Source organism: Tursiops truncatus, chromosome 2, assembly GCF_011762595.2.
Source record: "Tursiops truncatus isolate mTurTru1 chromosome 2, mTurTru1.mat.Y, whole genome shotgun sequence".
In the NCBI taxonomy this organism is placed as follows: Eukaryota; Metazoa; Chordata; class Mammalia; order Artiodactyla; family Delphinidae; genus Tursiops; species Tursiops truncatus.
The window spans coordinates 73856249-73884033 of record NC_047035.1 but is presented as its reverse complement, the minus strand read 5'-3'; the positions used below and the strand labels follow the sequence as shown (position 1 = coordinate 73884033).

Below are 27785 nucleotides of genomic sequence, written 5' to 3'. Positions count from 1 at the left end.
ATATACATTTAACTGGATGGTTGTCTGTAAGGGGAAAGAGGCAAATGAAACTGGGGATTGGGGTTATGGGTCCTGCCCCAACCAATGAGTTCCATGAACCAAAGACTGTACTGAATTCAACCCTCTAAGTCCAAAGTTCCCTCAAAAAAAAAAGGAAAACCTCAAAGAGAACAGGAAGGTTTGCAATGAAAAATAAAATCTTTCTTCCTCCATAGTTTTTCTCTCCATGGAATCTGCTGCTAATGTGTATGTGTGTGTGTTGCACATTTTTTTAGAAAAATGCTGAATGCATTTACTAGGACATGTTTGTATGGACAGGTAATTTTTATTTCTATCACATTGTTCTCTACCTTGTTCTCTTTGCTTCAGAATATACTTTGGGCACCTTTCCCTTTAAGCACTTACAGGGACTTCCCTGGTGGCGCAGTGGTTAAGAATCTGTCTGCCCATTCAGGAGACGCAGGTTCCATCCCTGGTCCGGGAAGATCCCACATGCCGCGGAGCAACTAAGCCCATGCGAGCCACAAGTACTGTGCCCGCATGCTGCAACTACTGAACCCTGCGTGCCTAGAGCCCGTGCTCCACAACAAGAGAAGCCACCACAATGAGAAGCCCACGCACTGCATGGAAGAGTAGCCCCCGCTTGCGGCAACTAGAGAAAGCCCGCGTGTAGCCAAAAATCCCAAAGCAGCCAAAAAGCAAAAAAAAAAAACCAACAACATAAGCACTTACAGATCTATCTCCTTTATTAACAGCTGTATTATATTGATATACTCCAACTTAAATGTCCTACCAATAGATATTAGTTTGCTTTTTTTAAAGTTGTTTGCTATTAAACAAATTTGCTTTTTAAATTGTTATTAAACAATGTCTTGCAAACATTCTTGCACATAAATTGAGGGGAAATTTTAGCAAGCATATTCACGATGTAAACCCCAAGTACTGAAATTTCTCAATCAATACAGTCAAAATATACACACACTTAAATATTTGATAGATAGGCTAAATTGCTTTCCCAAAGGTTGCAACAAAATAAAATCCCATCAGGGACTTCCCTGGCAGTCCAGTGGTCAAGACATTGCCTTCCAGTGCAGGGGATGCCAGTTCGATCCCCGGTTGGGGAGCTACGATCCCACATGCCTTGTGGCCAAAAAACCAAAACATAAAACAGAAGCAATATTGTAACAAATTCAATAAAGACTTTAAAAATGGTCCACAACAAAAGAATCTTTAAAAAAAAAATAAAATCCCATCAGAAACATCTGAAAGTACCTATTTCCCCATCCTTTTGCCAGCTCTGGGTTATGAAGCTTCTCTTTTTTACCAATCTAAGAGTTGAAAGATTGTATCTTGTTGATGTTTTGATCTCCATGTTTTTAAAATGTGAGTGAGATGAGTATGTTTCCATAATTTTATAGACCATTTATACTTTTCCTGTGAACTGTCCGTTCTTATAACTTGCGTATTTTCTTTTGAGTTGTTTTACTTTCTCTCATTCATTTGCATGAGCGTTATTTTGCAAAATAAGGCAATTAGCCATTTTATCATATGTTCTGCAATTACGTTTTCACAGTCTGTCTTTGTCTTTTGCCAAACAGAAGTTTAAAATTTTTATACAGATTTATCAGTCTGTTCCTTTATGCCTTCTGGGGAACAGATATTTTAAATTTTATTTTGTCACTTGGAAGTTTCTGAGAGGATTGATTAAAGTGTCTGAGGTGAAGAGGGAGGAGGGGAGCAGTGGAGGCAGTTGCAACTTCAAAAGGCAGAACAAAGAATTTAAACAAAGAGGTGGCAGGGGTGTTAGTGGAGCAGAAATAGCAGCCCAACTGGGGCCCATTCCAGGGAAGCAACATCCCAGCAGAGCCTCCTGGATCCTTGCACTTAATGGGAGAGCTCTTAGCTACACCGGTAAGCAGCCCAGACTGGTCATGAGACCTGAGAAACATGCCTAGTTCTTCCCGGACACAGCAGGGAAGGGACCTCCCCAGGTAACTGAAATTCATAATTATCTGGGTCTTTGGAGACATTTCAAAATAGGGTGTCATTGTTTATTAAGCTGGCAAAATTGGGCATACTTATAATGTAAACCTCTCAGTCTGAGTTTCTCAATCAAGTTTCCAAGAGAGATTAAGATTGAAAAATAGGACTTCCCTGGTGGTGCAGTGGTTGAGAATCCACCTGCCAATGCAGGGGACACGGGTTCGAGCCCTGGTCTGGGAAGACCCCACATGCCATGGAGCAACTAAGACCGTGTGCCACAGCTACTGAGCCTGTGCTCTAGAACCCACGGGCCACAACTACTGAGCCCACGTGCCACAACTACTGAAGCCCGTGCGCCTAGAGCCTGTGCTCCACAACAAGAGAAGACACTGCAGTGAGAAGCCCGCGCACCACAATGAAGAGTAGCCCCCGCTCGCCGCAAGTAGAGAAAGCCTGCACGCAGCAGCAAAGACCCAACACAGCCAAAAATAAATAAATAAAATACATTTTTTAAAAAGATTGACAAATAATAATAAACAAGTTTTGAACTTTGCAAATTGGGTGATGCTGAAATTTGCCAGTGATGGCCAATGACAGAGCAACTCCGTTAGCAATTTAATTAGAATACTTTCGAAGCTCCCTGTGGCAGTGAGGGTAGAACTGTGGTCATTTGGTTGAGCCCATCCTCAGTTTTTGATTCGAGATAGGGAAGGACACTGATAATTGGTAAGCACTGTATATTGCATGGAAGGGAGGGGGTAGCTGATGACGTCACCACCTCCCTCTGAATTTACCACTCCAACTTTCCCTGACACAACTCTGACCACCTGGCAGGAGTGAAGGAGCTCTACAGGGTTGACAAAAAATCAGAAGGAAATTTTCATACCACACAGATGCCCCCCAAGAGCTTTGCTACTGTAAATGTTACAAACTTGGATTACGTAGGCTAGAAGTGAATTGTACTGTGGATTTTTTGTTTCTTGCAATTCTCTCATTAAGTTATTAGGCCCTTCTGTTTTATATTTTACTAGCATTTGTATTTCACAAACAAGTCCAGTGGGGCAATTTTTGAAGATAAGGTGTGAGACAGAAGAGGAGAATTCTAGGCCACGTCCTATGGACAATTCTGATAAGATTAGTGATGAAGAATTATAATCTTCTGAGTCATTCCACTGCACCATTGCAAAAAGTGGTCTATAAAAATATCCTCTTTACAATGAAAACTACCCCTCAATTGATTGTTTTGTTTTTTGCTGCACCGGGTCTTTGTTGCAGTACTCGGGCTTCTCTGGTTGCAGCACACAGGCTCTAGAGGACATGGGCTCAGTGGTTGAAGTGTGCGGGCTTAGTTGCTGTATGGGGGATTTTAGTTCCCCGATCAGGAATCAAACCTGGGCCCCCTGCATTGGGAGCGCAGAGTCTTAACTGCTGGATCACCAGGGAAGTCCCCCTCAATGGATTTTTACACATGCTAGTAATCCAAGTTGTCCTAGTGCATGTACTTTATTTGAGGCAAACAACTTACAAATGCAGCAATGGCTCCAGCAAAATGGAAAAGCCACTTAACGATAAATCACAACCATTTGACCCAGAAAAGTGCTGAATATTTCTAATGGCTACTGGAATCTCAAAGCAAACAGAGAAAAACTTTTGTTTACAAAAAAGGCCAGTGGAAAAGCTCAGGAAGCAAGTGATGGAGTAGCAAACTTACTGCCTAAAAAGGAAAAATTACAGAGGTGATGAAAAGCTCCTAATTCCAGGATGTAAAATTATAGTGAGTAAAATACTTGGACAGATACAATACAAGACACTGAAAAATTTCCGTAGCAGGATATGTTGATGTTATCTATGACTTGTCACATGATGTTAAAAAGCTTTTTATCTAATAAACTGAAAACAACCTCTTCTATATCCAGGTTGGTAAGTCGACAGATTTCACTAATGAATGTCATGCTGCAACATTTATTAATGTGTAAATAATGGTAAAATTCAAGAAAAAATTTCTACTGCAAAGTGTTACCTGAAACAAGCAAAGGCCAAGATGTATTTCATGTTTTGTTTAGTATCTAGAAACGAAAGGTTATCTCGGAGGATATTGGCATTTGTACTGATGGTGCCCTATAAGCGGTTGGTTCTGTGAAAGGCTTTGCCCCTTGTGTAAAATAAGACAGTCCTGACATCATCACAACACACTGCTTTCTTCACGGGGAGGTGAGATGGTGTCAAAAAGTCTAGGAGATTAAATGAAAAACAGTTCTGGATGGTGGTACAAAAATGGTTAACTTTATTAACAAAGACCAGGTCACTCAAGTTTGTTTTTAAAGCTGTGGGGAAACCTGGACAAAGAAAGGGTAAAAATCTCTGCTACATAGTGAAACTTCCGGGGTCAGCAGAGGAAGACTTCTAATGGGGTATTTGAGCTCAAAGGTGAATTTCTGGTGTATTTGCCAGAAAGTCGTGGGCCAGATTCTGCTGAGTGCTTTAAAGATAAGAATGGCTCCAAAAACACGCCTACTTAGCAGATCCTTTTTTATCACATGAGCCAGTTGAACAAGCCAATGAAAGCGCTTGGGAAAAATGCTTTGGCTTCAATTAACAAGATTTAAAAGGAAATAGAATCTTTGGAAAAATCATGCTGTAAAAGGAGATCCTAAAGTGTTTCTGCTGCTGCTTGGACTTGAGAGTGAGGAAGAGAGTAGGCAAGTATGAAAGTTAGCTTACTGGGATCACTGCATGGGGTAGAAAAAAAGAAAGCTGATGTGTAGAAAAGAGAAAAAAGTTGAGGTGATATGGGGGAAAATCATATGATCACACCATCCTCCTCCCCGTGGGAAACATCCTCCCCTCCGTGGGAAACACTGTACAGTCATACCATCATGCCTCCCCAGATCCCCCGGAACAGTGGAGGAATCTATCTAGTGGGGACCCTCCTAACCCGCCCCATGTTTAGTCTGAGCACACACTCATGATGGGGACAAACCAGCCTTTCAAGCCTTTATCTCCCTCTCATTTTAGGCAACCAATGTTCAATTGTCTGTTCCAATTCTCTATCAAACCATTACTCTGGGACTTAGCTGGTGGCGCAGTGGTTAAGAATCCGCCTGCCAATGCAGGGGACACGGGTTCGAGCCCTGGTCCGAGAAGATCCCACATGCCGCAGAGCAACTAAGCCCGTGTGCCACAACTACCGAGCCTGCACTCTAGAGCCCCCGAGCCACAACTACTGAAGCCCGCACACCTAGAGCCCGTGCTCCGCAACAAGAGAAGCCACCGCAATGAGAAGCCCGCGCACCGCAACGAAGAGTAGCCCCCGCTCGCCGCAACTAGAGAAAGCCCGCAAGCAGCAACGAAGACCTAACGCAGCCAAAAATTAATTAATTAATTAATAATTTTTAAAAAATTACTCTGAGGATGAGTGCGGTCCTTGATCTGAAGAAATGTTATTCGGTGGTCCAAATTGGTACAGTATCTTGTCAATTGAGATAAATATCATGATCACCATAAAACTAATCCACCATGGTTTTCATACAAAGTATATCAGCCCCTTCATAGGGAGAGTTCCACTAGGCATTTATAGGAAGAGAATAATCCCCCTTCTTCAGCGTAAACAAGTGTTAGAGCAGCTTTTATACAGTCCACCAGGCTTAGGAACAACCTCCCGTGTGTCTGGATCATGCATAGATATCTGCATTTGTTTAGTAGTGAGCTGTGGGTCCTACATCAACCCCAATGTGTTCTTCCATGCTGCAGTATTCAAAAGCAAGGAAACTGCCCCTAAATTAGTCACTCTCACAATCATTTTAGTAAACGTTTTTGAGGAAGCTGATGACATTGATTCACAAAATGAGATAACTCCTTCACGCTATTGTCCTCTGGTTTCAGTAGTTTCTTCGTTTTGCCCTCTTCCAACCTGGACAAACTCCTTGGTGACTAGAGGTTGTAGACGTGGTGTCTGCTGTCCCAGCATAAATTTTCCAGCACGGGTTTTAAATGAAAAACACAGATTTTATTATTTCTTTTTAGCTTCAAAAATAACACTTGGGCTTCCCTGGTGGCGCAGTGGTTGAGAGTCCGCCTGCCGATGCAGGGGACACGGGTTCGTGCCCCGGTCCGGGAAGATCCCACATGCCGCGGAGCGGCTGGGCCCGTGAGCCATGGCCGCTGAGCCTGCGCGTCCGGAGCCTGGGCTCCACAGCGGGAGGGGCCACAGCAGTGAGAGGCCCGCGTACCGCAAAAAAAAATAAATAAATAACACTTTATATGTATATATAGGCCTACAGAAGAGATCAAGAAACTTATATATATGCATAATAACTTTGTAATTGCTAGACCTTTATTTCAGCCTGATCATGTCACTTAGTGAGAAATTTCTTTTCCAGTCTTAATAACAGTGTCTTAGGCTACTTTTATTCATATTGCTTTGGCTTGTGATTAATTGCTTTACTATTCAAAACTGTCAAATGTTTTTGTATTATAAATAACATTAATTAAAATAAATTTACAACCCTTGCTTAAGTTAAATCTATCAAGCTGACCTTTCAAAAACTGAATCCCCACTTTGGCTTAAGCCAGTTACTTAACAGAAATGTATTATGTTTGCCTTAAAAGTTTTTAAAATTTATGAAAAGGAAAGAAAGAGATTAATTTCAAGTAAGGTTACTTAATCTTTAGCTACCTGATTCTATTCAAGATACACTGGCCAAAAAAAAAAAAACAGAAAAAAAATCTTTTTAGCTTTAAATAGGAGAAATAATTACTCTTGCATATATTAAATACCATGTACCATACCTCATTAGTATTTCTTACAGTATGATGGTGTGATAAAACATTTAGACCTATTTAGTTAAGTTTTTTTTTAATCAAGTAGGATTTTTTTTTAAATCAAGGGAAAACTGAAGTCTCCTCGGGTGCACTACTTATGTGCAATAGAGTGAATATCCTCTGTGGGGAAGGGAAACCACACAAAAATAGTAGGCTAATAAATTGGCCATAGTAAACAGATCCACAGAAAGTATGATTCTCTACTCAAAAGAACACTGACTATTAATATTAGATTATTATCTGTAATTTACTATCATAGTAACGAACAACTGCTTCAGATATAACAGTGTTTATGCCAGAATTCCTTGAGACCTTCCCTTGAAAATTATTTCAAGCATTCCTCGAAGGTAGAAAGATTGAGAATGGCCTCCCTAAGACCCTACTGCCACTGTGTCAGTGTGACAGGTTTCTGTGCCCCTTGTTTGCTCACTTTCTAATCGCTAAGAGTTCTAAAGAACAGTTTCACTGACAGCCAAGCCCAGGTGCCATTACAATATGATTTTTGTCCAACTTGAGCACCAATATCCACTTGGACGTCAGGTTTACTGCAGGATTGAAACATGGCTGCTAGTCTCTGTATATTCTCACGAGCTCCTTCAGCCAAAAAGGGCAGAATTGCTATTAAATGAGGTAAATGTACTAAATGCTGATGCAAAAAGATTTCCAGGACACCTTATAACATGAAAAAAGCAAAGTTACAAAGTGGTGTATAGCATGTAAACACATTTACATAAACATACCAAGTTATATAGTTACATGAGTTCCTGGCTGAGTATATGTTCAGAGACATAGGTGTGAAGCTAAAGGTAAATTTGGAGGCAGAGACCGAATAGAAGGAACAAAATTGCCTCATCAAGAACCATGGAAAAGAAAGCAATTATAAGAAAAATAAGAACGTTAAATGAAGCAAATGGGATGAGAGCTGCTAAATAAAAAATTACAGTGTATGCATGTGTGTATATATGTATATATTATGTATATAGGTACATGTATATGTATAGATATAATTATATATTTATATATAATTTTATATGATATTCCTAGGAGTCCTCTGCCTGAAGATGGGACAAACTGGTCCTTTCTTGGGGCAGGAACACAGTTATACCTTCATGACCTGAGTCATATTATTATTTGTTCTGAATAAAATAATCAAAAAGAAAACAAATACTTGCAAGAGTAGGTTATAATGCCAGCTACCTGTCAAGGTGCCAAGGATGCAAATCATCTTCCTCTCAACAGCATATGTGGGGAATTCCCTGGCGGTCCAGGGGTTAGGGCTCCACACTTCCACTGCAGAGGGACACGGGTTTGATCCCTGGTCAGGGAACTAAGATCCCGCATTCTGCGTGGCCCGAAAAAGCAACAAACAAACAAACGAAAAAGCATATGTGGACTCATAGCAGGAAAGCCAAACTATACTAGGCATGCTTTGGCAAGAAACTGTCTAATATAAAAGGATTGTCTCTGTATATTTAAGCCTGACTCTAAAACTGGCTGCAGAATCCTGTATCTTGCTACAAGACTTAGACATGCAATATTTGAAAAAGAACAGAATTATTCCAGGTATAATTCCTATATCAAGGAATTAGGAAAAGGGTAGGCAAGCAAACCCTTAAAGGGAAGCCCAGGCTGAGCCCACATGAAGGCAGGATAGGGAAAGAGGCCCCATAGTTACCTTGGTTCTCATCTTCAGCCCACATTTAGACACCCTCTTACGTCCAAAGATGTGTTGGGTCAGGATGCAAAACTGTTTGAGTTTAAGCTCACAATATTTGATCCATTTCATTATTGGACCCATAAAACACACACACACATAGATATATATAAATAGATATCTTAGAAGTTAAGAGCATGGGGCTTGGAGACAAATCCCACAGCTGATGAACAGTGATTACATGTGGTTGGGCAAGTTATTTAACTTCTCTATGACCCAGTTTCCCTGTGTGTAAATGGGGATAGTATCACTTATCAATACCTCAGTGGGTTTTTATAAAGATGAAAACACCTAATGAACCTGAGTTTGATACACAGTAAGCACTCAAAAGAAAAAAAAGTGCTGTTGGACCCTCCTTAGGAAGAAAGATGCTGATTGTAACAGAAAACAATATCAGCTTGGCCACAGGCCCACTTTCTCCAGCTGAATCTCAGGCTTTGACTCTCTGGGTCACAACACACAAGCCTCATGATGTCAATAAGAGGCTCAAGGCATCAACAGAGAAGAGAGACGTCATTTTTAAAAAGAGAACTCCAAACAATAAATGCAAACCTGACTCTGGAGAAGTATAAAACATTGACTCTGCCCTTAAGGTGCTATCAGCCTCGTTGGGGGTGGGAGGAGGCACAGGGCTGAGACATAGAGTTTGGTTGGAAAGACCAAATAGGTGTATCCAAGAAGTCTTCTCTGCAGACGTGACTGCCTCCAGAGGAGATGATGCCTGTGCTGAGTCTTGAGGAAAGAGTAGGACAACCCAGATGATGAGGATACAAGCATAGAAATACAGGGAAATTGTTATGTTTCTAGTAAAAGGAGCTTGTGAAAGCAAAGAGAAATGAAGCTAGGGAGAGAGGTCAGGGACAAATCAACAAAATCTTAGTACAAGAAGCCAAGAATTTAAACTTTATCATAAAAGTCAATGGACAGCCATTGTTGAATTTTAGCAACGAGATGGACTTGATCAGTTTTTCACCTTGGAAAGATCACCCCAGCTTAGTTTGGAAGTAACAGCAGAAAAGAGCTACAACTACACTCCAGGCCAGATACATGACCACCGCAATAAGATATAGCAACAGTGGGATGGGGAGAAGATTGACTTAAGTAGAGCAGATATAATATTGGCAGGATTTGGTGACAGTTGGATGTGGAAGAAGTGAGAGGGAGAATCATGGCTGACTCAAGTTTCTGACTTGGACAACTGAATGAATAGTGGTTAACATAAAATACAAGAAAAGAAACAGGGGTCCTGGAAGCAGATGAGTACAGTGCTATAGAAAGTCACAGAGGTCACTGTTCGCTGTGATGATAAAGGAAGGTGTTCAAGAGGCCCTACATGATGGACAGAACGTGATTTTGTGTCTTTCAATAGGAACCTCCATTCTAGTTTGGGGCTCTGATGACTCAAAAAAGTAAAGGCTGGAAAGAGGACATGGAGATCTTGTGGGTGTGTCCTGGGAGGAGGAGAAAGGGATGGTCTGACCTAAAGCATGGAGAGGAGTGGCAGCAGCCCAGACACCCGAGGACCTGCACGACATTGAGAGCTATTATTATCACACGGATTCTCCCCAGGCATCGAGCAAAGCACCTGGGACTCACCACCAAGGTAAGAAAAGTATACATCGGGACTTCCCTGGTGGTCCAGTGGTTAAGAATTCACGCTCCCTGTGCAGGGGGCCCAGGTTCCATCCCTGGTCAGGGAACTAGATCCCACATGCTGTAACTAAGAGTCCGCATGCCACAACTAAAGATCCCATGTGCCACAACTAAGACCCAGCCCAGCTAAATAAATAAATAAATAAATATTTTTTAAAGTATATATAGAATATTTTATACAGATATATATTCTTCCCAAAACCCCATATGCCTGAGACAAGTGTCCCATCCTTTTGGCAAGAGAATGCTGAAGAACAATACATATGTAAAGACTTTACAAGTAGGCATACATATCTTTTAAGAAATCAATTTTCTCATTTATATGAAAGCTTCAGAAAAGGCAAATTTATAAAATTTAAGAGGCAGAAAGTAGATCAGTTGTTGCCTGGTGCTGGGGGTAAGAACGGAATTACCTGTAAAGGGCTTGTAGAATCTTATTGGAGTGATGAAGATGTTCTAAGAATGTCTTAGTGAGATTGCTGCACCACTTGGCAAAGTTACTGAGAATGATTCAATTGTATACTTAATTTTTATAGTAAAATAGACTTCAATAAATTTTTTTAAAAAAGAAATCAACTTCCAGATCTTCACCTTCTAGATGTGGTCCTTTCTAAAAACGATCTGCCTGAGAAAGCACCTATGTGCAAGGTTATGTAAAATTTCCTTTCCTACCTCCCCTTACCATTAGCCAATCTCGAAAAGGGAAGAAAGTTGTATTATTCTACTATGATGTATTGGTTCAGAATGAGAAAACCTCCCAGTTGCCAACAAAGACTGTTCTACATATTGGTTTCTGGGATACTTCATTTAATATTTAAATGCCTTAGGGCTTCTTACCTTTCTCTTTTTGATACTTAAGTTTGTTAAGAGTGTAGCCTGGTATATTAGAAATTAAGTGTTTTAGCCTGTGTTGGGATGTTCTGAATTCAGATACATTGTCAGGGGCAGTGCGTGTGTGGACAATTTTCATTTAAACACCTTTCCACACCTCAGTTCTTATCAAGGAACACATAATGGGGGAGAGTTCTACAGGAGCAAAGCAAAAATAGCATTGATACAAAATAGCAAATGCTGAAACTAGCGTTTCCAAGTATTTAAAAATAAACATTCTTTTCAAGGACTTCCCTGGTGGTCCATTAGTAAAGAATCTGTCTTCCAAAGCAGGGGATTCGGGTTTGATCCTTGGTTGGGGAGCTAAGATCCCACATGCCGTGGGGCAATTATGCCCCTGCGCCACAACTACTGAGCTCCCGTGCCTCAATGAGAGAGCCCGGGTGCTGCAAGCTACAGAGCCCATGCGCTCTGGACCCCACGCACCACAACTACAGAGCCCACGAGCCCTGGAGCCTGTGCGCTTCAACTAGAGAGAGAAAACCCTCATGCCACAACTAGAGAGAAGCCCTCGCGCCACAATGAAGAGCCCAGGCGCCGCCTCTAAGACCCGTCGCAGCCAAAAAAAAAATTCTTTTCAGCTCTTCTCAACACTCAATCCCTAGATTGTGTCATTACTAAGAAAACAGTCACCTTTGGACGAATGAAGCTGAACTGTTTAGTGACACTTGTCTCTTTAGACTGTTTTCCAATACTACCAAAATTTCAAGATATATTAAATAAAAGGCATGAATAGAAATTCCAACTGTCTTCTTCAGAGTCAATATGAATTTATCAGAAAGTTAAATAAGTTAAAATAAGTTAAAGCTTATTTTATCAACTTGCATCATAAAATACATAATCCAGTGCCACTATCACTAACCAATCTTAAGCGAGCCCTTAACGCTGCCCATCATCATACTCTAGTTCCATTACTCTCTCACTCTCTTGACAACTGTTTCATTCTCTCTCTTCTCCTCAAACCTCCAGCACTTCACTCTCAGATGAAGACCTCACTTCATTTTTCCGTGAGAAAATTAGGCAATGAGAGAGACCTTCCACAAGCCCCCAGCACACTTCTTCCTATTTATCTTCTCTCCTCTTACTCCGGATGAATCATAGGTGCTCTTAGCTAAAAGCTCACTCCTTGTGTTCTAGGTCCCATCTTCTCCTGCCTGTTCAAGGATATTCCTCCTGTGATCTGCTCTCTCTCCTACATTGATCATCTTACCCTCTATCCTGGATCACTGAGACCATCCACATCAGTTTACAGATGTGTTGATTCTTCTCTCCTCTTAATCATCTTCTCCATCTGGCAACTGCCCTACTTCTCTGCCTTTTTTTTTTTTCTTAAACAACAAAACTACTTGAAAGACTACAGTCTCTTATTTTTATCTTCCCCTTCTCTATTAAACCCACTCCAATCATGTTTTGAAACCTTTCTTGTCAAGGTCACCAGTAAATTCCACCTTGCAAAATCCAGGGGTCAGTACTCAGTCCTCCTTTTACTTCAGCTACCAGCAGCATCTGGTACAGCTGATAACTCTTCTCCATAGATGCTATCTTCACTTGACTTTGGGGATGCCAAATGCCTGGTTTTCCTCCTACCTCTCACCTCTGCAAAAAAAGATGGAAAGTTTAATTGTGCATGAGCGTATGCATGCGTGCGCGCGGGCGCGCGCGGGCGCACGCACCCCCCCACACACACACACAAACTCACACAGAAGTTGTTTCTATAAGGCAAAAATCTAACCATGTCAATATCTGACCCTTTCACCGCTCTTATTAAATTTCAGCGTCTCCCTCTGCCGTCTAGATAAAGCCCAGGTTCTCTGTCTCAGCGTTCAATAATTGCCACCATCTGGCCCTTGACTAATTCTCTAGCCTCATCTCCAGCCTATCCCCACTTCACACTGGATGTTCCAGGAATACCAAACTTGTTGTAGTTTCTCCCACTGTGCTTTTCTCTCCTTGCCTCGATTCATGCTACCTTCCTTGCTTGGTGTGCCCTCCTGTATTCCCAAACTCTGTATTTCATTGTTCGTTTAAGAAACAGCTAAGGAAGGCTTCCCTGGTGGCACAGAGGTTAAGAATCTGCCTGCCAATGCAGGGGACACCAGGGTTCGAGCCCTGGTCCGGGAAGATCCCACATGCCACAGAGCAACTAAGTCTGTGTACCACAACTACTGAGCCTGCGCTCTAGAGCCCACGAGCCACAACTACTGAGCATGCATGCTGCAACTACTGAAGCCCGCACGCCTAGAACCCGTGCTCCTCAACAAGAGAAGCCACCGCGATGAGAAGCCCACGCACTGCAACAAAGAGTAGCCCTCACCCGCCGCAACTAGAGGAAGCCTGCACGCAGCAATGAAGACCCAACACAGCCAAAAATAAATAAATAAAAGTAAAATAAAATAAAAAGAAAGAAGAACCAGCTAAGGAAAGAAAGGAAGAAAGAAAGAAGGAAGGAAAGAAGGAGAGAGAAAGAGGGAGAAAGGAAGGAAGAGAAAGAAGAAAAGAAAGAAAGAGAGAAAGGGACAGAAGGAAGGGAGAGAGAAGAAAGGAAGGACGAAGGAAGGAAGGAAGGATGGAAAGAAAGAAAGGAAGGAAGAGGGAGGGATGGAGAAAGGAACAAAGAAAAGCCATGAGAACTATGACCCTTTCTGCAAAATTGAATACATGGATATTATATGAGAACGGAGGGCTTCCCTGGTGGCGCAGTGGTTGAGAGTCCGCCTGCTGAGCCATCCATGGTCGCTGGGCCTGCGCGTCCGGAGCCTGTGCTCCACAACGGGAGAGGCCACAAGAGTGAGAGGCCCGCGTACCGCAAAAAAAAAAAAAGAGAATGGATATGTAGAGAGGTAACTAGGGGAATTGTTTTTTAAAAAAGCAATATTTAACTTGACATCAAATTTTTACTTTCTTCTGTTGAAGGATAATTTTTTAAAAGGTAAAGTCATGACTGTCATGCAAATATATGTGAGCAAGTACCAAAATTTTTATTTAACTCAATAATTCATGAAGGGAACCACTAAGATATTATAAATGATTCAAAAGTTAATTCAAAGAACTACACATAGAGAGAGACCATAAGGAAGACTAAAATAAATTTGCTTAATAGATGCAAAGCTGATTTTTTCCACAGTGGGGGAGGGAAACCAATTGACTCTGCTCCAGATACCATTTATTTGCATCTATGGATGGGAATCATTTGCATTGCTATCAGTTATCTATAACTCATAGAGTTGTAAATAGCTCAAAGGTAATGAAAGGTGTAGTGACCCCCACAGGATCCGATCACCTGGAAGAGTATGCTAGGCAAAGCCTGGTCTTCCACTGAAGACACCCAACCCATTTCAAAGTTGGGATCCACTTTGAAGCCTTTCACAACTTTTCCCTGAATTTTCTCATGACTTTTCCCAAATATTTAAAAAAAAATTTACAGTGAACCTTTTTTGTAAAAAAGCATGAATCTTAAAAAAATGGTTCTGGGCTTCCCTGGTGGCACAGTGGTTGAAAATCTGCCTGCCAATGCAGGGGACACGGGTTCAAGCCCTGGTCCAGGAAGATCCCACATGCTGTGGAGTAACTAAGCCAGTGCGCCACAACTACTGAGCCTGCACTCTAGAGCCCAAGAGCCACAACTACTGAGCCCACGTGCCTAGAGCCCATGCTCCGTAGCAAGAGAAGCCACGGCAAAGAGAGGCCCGTGCACCAGGATGAAGAGTAGCCCCCCGCTCACCACAACTAGAGAAAAGCCCGCATGCAGCAACAAAGACCCAACGCAGCCAAAAATAAATAAATAAAATAAATTTATTTTAAAAAAAAAAGGTTCTGATGAACCTAGGGGTGGGACAGGAATAAAGACACAGACATAGAGAATGGACTTGAGGACATGGGGAGGGGGAAGGGTAAGCTGGGATGAAGTGAGAGGGTAGAATGGACATATATACACTACCAAATGTAAAATAGCTAGTGGGAAGCAGCCGCATAGCACAGGGAGATCAGCTCTGTGCTTTGTGACCACCTAGAGGGGTGGGATATGGAGGGTGGGAGGGAGATGCAAAGAGGGAGGAGATATGGGGACATATGTATACATATAACTGATTCACTTTGTTATACAGCAGAAACTAACACAACATTGTAAAGCAATTTTACTCCAATAAAGAAGTTAAAAATAATAATAATAGAAGCTCCTTTTCCTGAGTCCATTCAGGTATTGTCTTCCCCAGGATATTTTATCTAACCACTCCAACCCCAAGGTTAGGTGAGGTACCCCTCCTTCCCTTTTGTCCCCATAAAACTGTGTTAATCATATTTATCTCCTAACACAATGGATAATTACCATTTTTTGTCTGCAGGCCCAGTTCAGAACATGAGAGCTTTGAGTACCAAAACTAAAACTATGATAGAGTCATCCTTATATTCTGTGTGCCCAGTACATAGTAGGTTCCCATTAAATGTTTGTTGAAAGAACGAAGAAACTAGTATACTCCTAGATTCTGTATCTTTTTTTCCAAAATAAAGATGTGATGGGAGCAGAGAAGCAGAGAGAGAGAGAGAGAGAGAGAGAGAGAGAGAGAGAGAGAGAGAAGAAAAGAAATACTTAGCCTTTTGCTTCCCCCAAGCAGATTCTTCCTTGTCAAAAAGACTGAGAAATGGTTTGGGGAAAGGTGAGAAAGTGATTCTGTCCTTGAACAAGATGAAGCCCCAGAGATTTAAGAATAAACTGCCTGGAGTGACACTGAGAAAAAGTTAAGCAGGAGGACAAGGAAACCCTTCTATTTTGAATCCTTGGCTGAAGGAGAGGTAAGGAACCATAGTGAATGAATAGGAACCACAGGAGCCAAGTTTCTGAGAAAAAAGATTACGAATTTGTGTATATTTGCTTCGAAAGCATTATCTGCTTTGACATTTGCCTAAGATTTACTAAAGTTTAAGTGCTTAAATAAGGGAATTGGTTTTATGTAAATCAGTTCATAGCTATAGATTTGTGGAGATTTGAGCAGAGGGTCAGAATCCTAAACATCAGGAAAACACAAGTTCACTGTGTACACAAGTCCTGATGCCATTCAAAGCCTGAGCACTTAAAAACTAAGAATGGCTACTTGAAAGTAAATGTTTCCAGATCAGAGCTGAACTGACACAACTGGACAGCAGAGGGGAAGAGTGTGGCGAAGGAATTTAACTCATGGGTCTAGTGGGCCCCTACAACATCACTATTTCACTGCAGCCAAATCTCAATTCATTCATGGTTTTCATTCCTTTAACAAATATCTAGTAAGCAATTACTAGGTGGTGGGCACCCTGTTAAAAGTGATAAATGCAACACAGTCACCTAGAGTTAGTGAGATAAATGCTAGAAGGGGCATAAGCACAGGGGCCACTACTATTCTTACTAGTTACAGGATCTGAGCAAGTAAAAGCTTACTTTCTCCAGCCTTGTGGGCAAGGCAGGAGTTCATGAAGGAAGCTCTATTTAAATTGGGTTGTGAAGGGTAGTTAGGATTTTGACAAGTAGATAAGAATAAATGGAAACAATTGAAAAAATAATGGGAAGCTTAGAGAAGGTTCAAAGAGCAACCCGAAAAACCACTGGGAAATAAAAAGAAGTGGTCAGACAGCGTGAAACAAGGAAACAAGTATTAATACTGGGTGTCTAGATATTATGCAGTAGGCAGGGAGGAGGCTCTGACTTTTTTTAGCAAGAAGTCATGTGATCATGCATTTTAATAATCTTGAGCATATTTCATCCATCCTTCTAAATTTTAAGTATGAAGAGAAAAAGGACCTTGGTTATGGGAGCCAGTATAAACAGCCAGAAAGAGGAAGAAACGACAAGGACACAATTTAGCAGAGGTAAATAATTTAAAAATCAAAGATTAAAAAAGTTTTAATGTATCATCTTAAACACAAGCAAGAAAGTTAAACAGTCTTAAACCAAAAAACTAAGTGAAACTAGGAGCCTTGAGAAGTAAGCTGAGCCCTGCAGTCAGCTTTTGCCTTGTGGGTATTTTCCAAATCCTGTTTGACAAATGCCAAACCCTTTAGCTTCTGTTTCCATGGCCTCGCAGGACATAGGAGACAAAAAAAAAGGCCTGCCCAAGGAAGAAAGTCCAGTAGGGGACACTCCAGTCATGAAGCTGGGACCCCAAATAACTACCCCTCAATTAAAAGATGAACTAGAAATAGATCCCTGGAAGACTACAAGGAAAATTAGCTTTTGCAAAGTTAGAAACCAATGGAGGGGAAAAGAAAAATATGGCTAAGGATTTGGACCCCAAGTTATGCCCTCATGCAGATTTTTAGTCTAAATTCCTGCTACCGAGATGACTCAACACACACACGCACATACACACACCTCATACACACAAACAAGCAATTAAAAAAAAAAAAGAAGTCAAAAATTTAATTTAGGGACTTCCCTCGTGACTCAGTGGTTAAGAATCCACCTGCCAATGCAGGGGACACGGGTTTGATCCCTGGTCCAGGAAGATTCCACATGCCATGAAGCAACTAAGCCTGTGCACCACAACTACTGGGCCTGTGCTCTAGAGCCCACGAGCCACAACTACTGAGCCCATGTACTACAACTACTGAAGCCCGCGTGCCTAGAGCCCGTACTCTGCAACAAGAGAAGTCACCACAATGAGAAGCCTGTGCACCACAATGAAGAGTAGCCCCCACTCATCAAAACTAGAGAAAGCCTGCGCACAGCAATGAAGACCCAGCGCAGCCAAAAAAAAAATTTAATTTAAAGTTATCCCAGGCGAATATTAGCCCCAGGTGCTTAACAGAGGCAAAAGAAAAACTTCTTTAAATGAACTTACCTTAATCACAGACCTTACATAGTTCTTAAAAATAAAATGTTAAGGTAAGATCAGCTCACATTCAAAATAATACTTAAAACAGAGGGCAAGGGCTTCCCTGGTGGCACAGTGGTTGAGAGTCCGCCTGCCGATGCAGGGGACACGGGTTCATGCCCCGGTCCAGGAGGATCCCACATGCCGTGGAGCGGCTGGGCCCGTGAGCCATGGCCGCTGAGGCTGCGCGTCCGGAGCCTGTGCTCCGCAACGGGAGAGGCCACAACAGTGAGAGGCCTGAGTATCGCAAAAAAAAAAAAAAACAGAGAGCAAGAAGCAAAAATTAGCATACAACAGATAACAGAAACAGACCCTCAAGTTCTTTAAATACTGGAATGATCTGACACAGATTATAAAATAATTAAATATACTTTTTTTTCAAGAAATAAAAGATAAGCTAGGAAATGTGTTAAGAGAACAAAAGAACTATAAAGAATGACCAGGCAAACTTAAAATGTAGAGAAAAAGAATGTTAGAAATTTTCAATATAATTATTCAAATTTAAATGCAATGGATGGACTTAAGAACAAATATGACACATCCAAAGAGAGAATCAGTGAACTGAAAGATGGAGCTAAGGAAATTACTCTAGAATGTAAAACAAAAATACAAAAAGATGGAAAATATGATAAATATGTTAAGGACATGGAGGAGAAAGCAAGAAAGTTACACTAACATCTAAGTAATACTCACAATGATAACAGACAGAAAATAAAAGTAGAAGAGACAATAAATGACGAGATGATATCTTAGAAATTCTAGATCTAATGAAAATTACCAATTCACATATCCAAGAAGTAAGTGTCAAGCAAAATATATATATTTTTTAATTCTACACTTAAATCACAATGAGTCTGAGAATTATCATGAGCCATTTCAGAACACAAATGAAAAAGAAAAGATCTTAAAAGACACCCAAAAAGAAAAGAGAGATTACCTTCAAAAGGAACAGAGGTACTGTAGTTAGACTGCCTTTTCATTGGTAACAAAAGAAATCATAAAGAATGAAATGAGATCATCTATATGCTGAAAAAAATAGCTATCAACCTAGAATTCTATACCTACAAATATATTTCAAAAACTAGGGCAAAGTAATAACATTTTCAGGCATACAAAAACAGAGTTCACTTTCAGAAGACCTTTATGAAAAGAAAGTCTATGATGTACTGCAGGCAGAAAGGAAAATGAGAGCCCATATGGAAAATCTAAGATGAAAATAAGATTGAAAAGCACAGAATATAGTAACGTATGAACAAATATAACCATTTACTATAAAAAGCAATAATGATGTTTTATAAAAATATACAAAGAAAATAATACTCAAATCAGGAGAATGGAAATGGAGTTAAGGTGTTGTAAGATTTTCATGTTCTTTGAGAGAGAGAGTAAGGGTATTACCTTTAAACTCTAATAAGGTAAACAGGCCTGTTTGACTTTTTAGGATAACAGCTACAAGAATGGCAAGAGAGTACGCAATATATTTTCAAACTAGTAGAGGAGGGAAATGGAAAAAGGAAAAATAATCCAAAAGAAAACAAGAAGGAAAAGGAAAGAAAACAAAGAACCGGGGAATAAAAAATAAAACACAAAATTTGATGTTAGATATTAATTCCAATGTATCAGTAATTACAGTTAAAATACGAAGATAGCCGAGCTAGAATTCTTAATCAAACTATATGCTCTGTTCAAGAGAAATATATTTTTAAAACATTACTGGGCTTCCCTCGTGGCGCAGTGGTTGAGAGTCCGCCTGCCGATCAGGGGACGCGGGTTCGTGCCCTGGTCTGGGGGGATCTCACGTGCCGCAGGGCGGCTGGGCCCGTGGGCCATGGCCGCTGGGCCTGCGCGTCCGGAGCCTGTGCTCCGCGGCGGGAGAGGCCACAGCAGTGAGAGGCCCGCGTACCGCAAAAAAAAAAAAAAAAAAAAAAAAAAAAAAAAACCATTACTGAAGGTTGAAAGAAAAGAGTGACAAAAATGAAAGGTAAATTTCAATCAAAGGAAAGCTGGTATCACTATAGTAATATGAGATGGAAGAGATATTAGGTCATTGCTAAAGATAGAAATGGTTGTTTCATAATGTTGAAAGGATCAATTCACTAAGTAGGTATAAAAATTTTAATTGCTCTATATACACTGACAGCTTCCAAACATATACAGCAAAATTTTACAGAAGTACAAAGAAAAGAAGAAAAATCCACAATTAGAGTGGGATAGATAGTGTCACCTCTCTCTCAGTAGTTAATTAGAGCAAGTGGGCCCGTACCCTCAAAAATATCAGTAGAATAAACAGGATTAAAATAACATGATTAACAGACTTGACCTAATGAATGCACATAGAAAAGGTACCAACAACTGTAGAATATACATTCTTTTCAAGCACAGAGAGAATATTTACAAGATTTGATCATGTTGGCCATAAAAGAAGCCTCAACAAACTTCAAGTTATTGAATAAAAAGTACTAGTTTCTCTGACTGCAATGCAATTAAACTAGAAATCAATAACAAAGTTACTTTTAAAAACTTCATATGTTTGGTAATTATAATTGAAATTAGAAAATATCTAGAACTGAATTATAATGAAAATATGTATAAACTATTTTTATGATTATAGTTTTATTATAATGAAAGAATACAAATTAGAACCGTCCAAACAAGAGACATATATATGGCAGAATCTAGAACTGGGAGGCTTACACAGTAGCAAAATAAGTAGAACTTACACTTGCCCTTCACAGTTTGTGGAGCCAATTTCTGGTACTTTTGATACATTTTAATCCATTTCTTAGTTTTATCTGGTTTTCCTCAAAGGATTTTGGAGCATCTATACTTCTAATATGCTGTTTATACTCCCTATGCTAAAGTGGTGGTGTAGAAAGTCTTAGAAGGGACAGTGTGTCTTCCACATCCTTCTTCTCTCCATCTTCTCTCCATCTTCCTTTTCTGAGACTTCCTCTAACCCACTGACCTCCCTTATTCCCCATGTACTTTTTTCACTGTCTGCCCAGGGTCCTCCATTCATGCTTTTCACTCTTCATCCTCACTGGGTAAGAGCATCATTCAAAATCTACCGAATTTCTATTCTTACTCTGCTCTCAGCTAGCTATCTGCAAGAAAAAGCAATACAGTAAATTCTTAATGTTAGGGTATTATGTCTAATATTGATTCAGTGTTATCCCTCCCAAATATATTTGATTTTTAATAGCCTCTTTAAAAAATATTTATTTATTTATTTGGCTGTACCGGGTCTTAGTTGCAGCACTCAGGATCTTCATTGCTGCGTGTGGGATCTTCGCTGCCGCGTACCGGAGCTTTTAGTTGCCAAGTGCAGGATCTTTATTTGTAGCATTCAGGATCTAGTTCCCTGACCAGGGATCGAACCCGGGCTCCCTGCATTGGGAGTACCGAGTCTTAACCACTGGACCACCAGGGAAGTCCCCCAAGTATATTTGATTTTGAAAAGAAATTCCTATAAAGTCCATGAAGATGATTCTCTTATTGCAGAATTTCAGGCCAGAGGGAAAGATATGTTTGTCAGAGGTCCTGATGAGGGAGTGAGCCATGAGCCATGGGGATAAATTTAGGAAAGGGTGCTCCAGGCAGAAGATACAGCAAACGCAAAAACCCTGAGGCTGATGTGTGCTTTGTATATTCAAGAAACAGTGAAAAAGCCAGTATGACTGGAGCAAGGGAGGCAGCAACAGGAGATGAGGTCAAAGAGGTAGCTGGATTCCTCTGACTGCTTTGTTCAGAGTCAGCCTAAGGGGGGCAAGGTAGAAACAGGAAGACCCCTTAGGCAGCTCTCAGCATAATCTAAGCAAGAGACAAGGAGCATCAGTGGAGACTGGGAGAAATCAGATTTTGAATAAATTTTGAAGGTAGAGTCAAAAGGATTTGTTGACAGTTTAGACACAGAGTGAGAAAAATCTCAATGACATGCCATGGTTTCTGAGCAACTGCAATGATGGGGAAGACTGGAAGGAACAGACCTGGAGGGAAAGATCAGGAGCTGTTTTGTAGATAAATAGTCTGAGAAGCCTATTGGGCAACCATGTGGAGATGTCAAGTAAGCAGTATATTATGGGTATGCAGTCCGGAAAAGAGGCCTGGTCTAGAGATACAAATTTGAAAACCATCAACAAATGGATGATTATTGAAAACCATGAGACCGGATGAGATCATCAAGGACGTGAGCGTAGATAAAAAGGACGAGAGGTCAAAGGAGTGGTTCTGAGGCAGCAGAAAAGGAGACCGAGAAGGAGAAATAAATGAGGCAGGAAGAAAACTACCAGGAACTAGGAAGCAGGACAGTGTAGTGTCCCAAAAGCAAAGAAAGCCCTTCAAGGTGAGATCAACTGTGTCAAATACTGCTGCCAAGTAAGATGAAAATGGGATTGGGCTGTTGAACGTAGCCATGTGAAAGGCACGGGCAACCTTGATCAGAGCAGTTTCATTGGGTTCATGGAGTTCTTACCAAGACAGTAGATTTTTCTTGAATGAAGGTCTCATCGTTCTCTATATGCCTTTAGGACAATTTCCAGTTTGTTTTTTTAAGAATAATTTTCACCATTCATGGTTATTTCCCTGGAGAGAGCTTATGCAAAGCTCTGCACACTGCTGTTGCAGGAGTGACCCCCTTTCTCCTTCCGTTTTAGGAAAAACTTCTCAAAAGTTGTCAGTGTTCAATTCCTGACTGCTTTCCCCTACCCCAAATTCTTTCCTGGACCAATCCAATCGGGCTTTGTGAGCCGTCTCCTGCTGAACCCAATGAAATTGCTCTTGTATACATAAACTACTAAAGCTGTTCTTAGGAAGTTGATAGCCTTAAATGCTTATTTACAAAAGAAAATTAGTGTGCTAGGCATCCATCTTAAGACACTGGAATAATAATAGCTAACTAAACCCCAAGTGGTCAAATTCGTGACCATTTTATATAGGATAGGACAGGCCAGAAACACTGGTCTTCTCTTAAGGGATTTAAGATTGTCAAATTTTAGCACTACAGTGAAATTATTTAAGATATTCCTTATGTTCATAACATGTGAGGCTATTTTTCTTTTGTCATGATGGCAAAAAAAAATGTTTTATAAAGGAAAAGTATTTCAAACTGTGTTCATTCAAAGTAAGCTATCAGTTTACACTGAATAGTTTGGCCAACCTAAAAAGTACCGTATGACAAGGGGGAAATGTGATTACTTTAGACAACAATGATATGTTTTATTAAGTTTTTCATTTCTGTTGACTATTGAGTTTGTAGTTCTAGCAAAGGTATAATTCTAGAAAAAACTAGGAATCAAGAAGTTGTTTGGGCTTCCCTGGTGGCACAGTGGTTAAGAATCCACCTTCCAATGCAGGGGACACGGGTTCGATCCCTGTTCCGGGAAGATCCCACATGCCGTGGAGCAACTAAGCCCATGCACCGCAACTACAGAGCCTGAGCTCTAGAGCCCGTGAGCCACAACTACTGAGCCCACGTGCCACAACTACTGAAGCCCACGCACCTAGAGCCCATGCTGTGCAACAAGAGAAGCCACCACAATGAGAAGCCCACACACCACAACGAAGGGTAGCCCTTGCTCGCCTCAACTAGAGAAAGCCCACGCTCAGCAACAAAGACACAACACAGCCAAAAATAAATAAGTAAAATTAATTAATTAATTTTTTAAAAACTTAAAAAAAGAAAAAAGTTGTTTGAACTAGGACAGATAAACCTCAGTAAATTATATAAAATGTACTCAGCTCAACTGCTGTGCTTAAAATACAGATTTCAGATCCCTCTTTACAGACATTGAAGTAAATATATATCTCTGAGTTGTAAATGATAGTGGTTAGCAGAGTATTATATTGTCAATGTTAAACAAAAACCAAAACTGGAATGTACGGGGGGGAAAAGGAAACACACACACAAAAAAAAGAAGGAAAAAATAAAGAAAAAAAAGAAGAAAGGAAATAATAAAAAGCACAAATTAATGGAAAAGAAAACAAAATATAACATAGGGATTAAGAAAACTAAAAGTTTATTTTTAAAATTTTTTTTGGCTGTGTTGGGTCCTCGTTGCTGCGCATGGGCTTTCTCTAGTTGTGGTGAGCAGAGGCTACTATTTGTTGCGGTGCATGGGCTTCTCATTGTAATGGCTTCTCTTATGGTGGAACACGGGCTCTAGGTGCGCAGGCTTCAGTAGTTGTGGCATGTGGGCTCAGTAGTTGTGGCTCACGGGCTCTAGAGCACAGGCCCAGTAGTTGTGGCACATGGCTTAGTTGCTCCACAGCATGTGCGATCTTCCCGGACCAGGGATCGAACCCGTGTCCCCTGCATTGACAGGCAGATTCTTAACTACTGCACCACCAGGGAAGTCCCCAAAAGTTTATTTTTTAAAAAAACAAATGATTTTGACAAGTTTATGGTGTGTTTAATCAAGAAAAAAGAGGTAAGGCACAAATAACCAGTATCAGGAATAAAAAAACAAAAGACACCATATGGATCCTGAAGACAATAAAAAGACACTAAGAGAATGAGAGTGACAGAGATCTTTATTCCAAACCTAAACTGGAATTGCATTGAAATGGACAAATTCTTTAAAATTATATACCTATTATATTACATGATATTACCATTAGATAAATGTGATCTACAGTCAAATTTTTTCCTCCAAAAACAAAATCCAAACACAGATGTCTTTACTGGCAATACAACTTGAGAAACATCACTGAAGACCTAAAAGGAAAAGGAGAGATATACCTGCACCAGCAACCTCTCTCACGCTCACAGTCCTCCCCCTCATCCACATAGTCTCCATTCTCAGTCACACACAAGTGTCTTCAGCTCACATGCCACCCCATCTTTCTCTTCCCAGGCAAAGTTCAGTGGTCCTGGTCTCCTCAGTGGCAGCCTATATTCCACTTGCCGTAAATATGACTGTCTGTGGCTCTAGGTGAGCCAAGAGGAAACTTGCTCTCATTTCATCTGGAAGATTGGGTGCATAGAGATATCCAAGGCTTGACAATTGCTCCTCAGGACTCCCCACATGCAGACATGACATCACTGGGTGTCACAGATCTTGCCTTTTACATAAATGCACTTAGTGGGAGCCTCTTACCCTCTTTTTCAGGCATTGTGATGATATGGAGGTGCAATTGGGATGAGCTCCCAGGCAGAACCCAGGACATCCAAGTGACATTCCCTTATTCTCAGTTCTAGGTTATTTATCTATTTCCCTTTCTGCCCACAGAAAACAGGAGCCTACAGCGTCAGTAAAATGGCCCTGCTGGGACTCACCCAGACCCTGGCAGTGGAGCTGGCATCAAAGAACATCTGGGTGAACTTCCTGGTGCCAGGAATCATCAACACAGACTGCAGTCAAATGGTGAGGACCAAAGGCAGCTCCTGGGCCCTCCCACACTGTCCCATTGCTGTCTTCCCCAGGCAAGACCTTAGCCAAAGAGACCCACGCTCACAAACGTGGAGTCTGTCCTCAAGCCCAACACCCCTAGATTCTGGTCCACAGCTTTGAGACTTGGCAGCTTCTGCCCACAATACAGGAGAATGGGTTTCAATTTTAGGGTTTTGATTCTTTAAGGGAGGGGCAGGGAATGTTCCCCCACCTGCCTCACCTCTGAGCAGGGTCATGCTTCCACAAGGGCACGTGCATGGTGTGGCCCCCAATGTAACTGCATCTGTCTGAGTAACAATGACCTATTATTGTTCTTTGCTTTAGCTCTTTGAGGACCCAACTCTGTGGAACTGTTTGGAAAGAGTCCATGGAATACAGAGGTATGTTGTGATGAGGCAGTATCCATCCGGATCTGGATTAACGTGACCTTAGAAGCTTTGTGATGGATAAAAGATCACATGCCATCACTCTGCAGGCTGTTACCCATTCCTCTTTCTGAGATCTGATCACCCGCCTAGCCCTGGGATGAGTATAAGTCCCTGTAGAGCCCATATATCTCCATTTGCAGCCCTCCACTCATCCCCATGAGGGTCTTGACTTCACAGCGTCCCACAGGAACCCAGAGCTCATGGGGAGGTGTCACCACTCTCAGCCCCACCTCCTCTTTCTGTGCAGAGTGGAGTGGCCTGAGGACTGGGCAGAGCTGGTGTCCTTCCTGTGCTCTTCAGATGCCAGCTACATCACTGGCAAGAACATCATGGTGCCCAACTTCTCCCCCACCTCTGAGGGGTATGAGCACAGAGCTCAGGCTTGCCTCTTGATGTGAAGGCCCCATGTGGTTCTGGGTCACCGTGTTGGAAAACCTCTATTAATGACAAGCCTGTGCTCAATATACACACTTTGAGTTCAGAATCGCCAGAGGGTAAAATAGTAAAGGAAAGAAAAGAAAGTTTACAATATAAAACTGTCTTTGAGTATTTTCATTTTTCTTCACCCCTTTCCCACCTTGGTTATTAGGAACCATGGCCTAACAACAGCATAGTTACCAAGAGAGCAGCATTCTCAGAGATGAAGTCTGGGCCACGCCATCAGGTGAGCAGCCTAGACCAGAGGACATGCTGACCAAGGGTGAAGGGAATCTAGAAGGGGTATGGCCTCAGCCCATTTGCAGCTGTGGGCAGTTCCTGGCACACTGACGGTTTCTCAAGTACCTGTACATCCCTAGCACAATAGGAGATGGCTTGGTTGTACACAGATAACAAGCCAGAAGTACAGAGGAGTTAACACCAGCAGAGGTCACCCTCACCAATAGAGGATGGGAGTTGATGGATCAATGCCAGCCTCCCCACTTGGATTTTCAGAGAGTGCCAGGCAAGAATGAGGCCCTGTTACAGTGATAATTTGCACATTAATGTTGACTATTTTCCCTCCAGGGTCTCACATTCCCCACTTCAGTTTCTTGACCTGGTACATAGTTACATAGGCATTGGTTTTTATAATACTTCATTAAGCTCTACGTATATATTTTACATACTTTTTTGTACATATATCATGTTTCTCAATTAAATGTTAAAAACATAATAGGTGTGAGTAGGACTTTGGCTTTGAGTCATTGTAATACAAATAAAAGATTTCATAATTTGAAAAATAACAAATAAAATGACATATAAGTTGGAAAGGAGTAAAGAGAGAGTATTTTAGATTTTCATATTTATGTATTAGTCAAGATCCTAGCAAGAAACGGACAAACTCTTAAACTGAGTGATTTGAGAAGGTTTAATAAAAGTACCGCTTACAGGGGGCTTCCCTGGTGGCGCAGTGGTTGAGAGTCCGCCTGCCAATGCAGGGGACACGGGTTCATGCCCCGGTCTGGGAAGATCCCACATGCCGTGGAGAGGCTGGGCCCATGAGCCATGGCCGCTGAGCCTGTGCGTCTGGAGCCTGTGCTCCGCAAAGGGAGAGGCCACAACAGTGAGAGGCCCGTGTACCACACACACACAAAAAAAGTACCACTTACAAAGGTGTGGTCAAGGTTTAAGGAAACCAATGGTTGGGGGAGGGGGCAGCACCTCTTCTAGGCCCAAAGGAAAAAAGGAGGGAGCAGATGCAGGGACTGAAAAGGGTAGCTGTAAGGAAGAAGCCAACTGACAGGAGCCCTGGACTTAGGTAAAGAGTCCCAGCCCACACATTGTGACCTAGCAGAGACAGAGTTGGGGGAATAAATATCCAACCAGAGGCCAGAGGGAGCCTGTTGATCAACCTGTACAGGTCAGTCTCCTAGAGCACAGAGCAGAGAAGGAAAGGGGGGAAAGTGGTTATGGAAGGATAAACAAGATGTCCAACTGGACTAGGAGGATGGTCAAGTTATTAATCTTAGATTTTGACAGTTAAGCTAATGTGTTACAATTTCTACAGTAACCACTAAGTGAAACAAAAGATATATAGCTACAAATTAACAAAGAAAAATAAAACGATTTTAAAAATCAATCCAAA

General features: G+C 41.3%; 1 protein-coding gene across 1 annotated transcript in view; it reads left to right on the top strand.

Moving 5' to 3' along the window:
- Positions 1–26118, top strand: part of LOC101322361 (dehydrogenase/reductase SDR family member 2, mitochondrial-like) — a 170226-nt gene extending 144108 nt beyond the window's left edge. Inside the window, 4 exon segments of the mRNA XM_033849760.1 lie at positions 24767–24807; positions 25131–25265; positions 25617–25672; positions 25968–26118. Coding sequence (XP_033705651.1) covers positions 24767–24807; positions 25131–25265; positions 25617–25672; positions 25968–26118 — 383 coding nt within the window.
- Positions 26119–27785: the final 1667 nt, after the last annotated feature.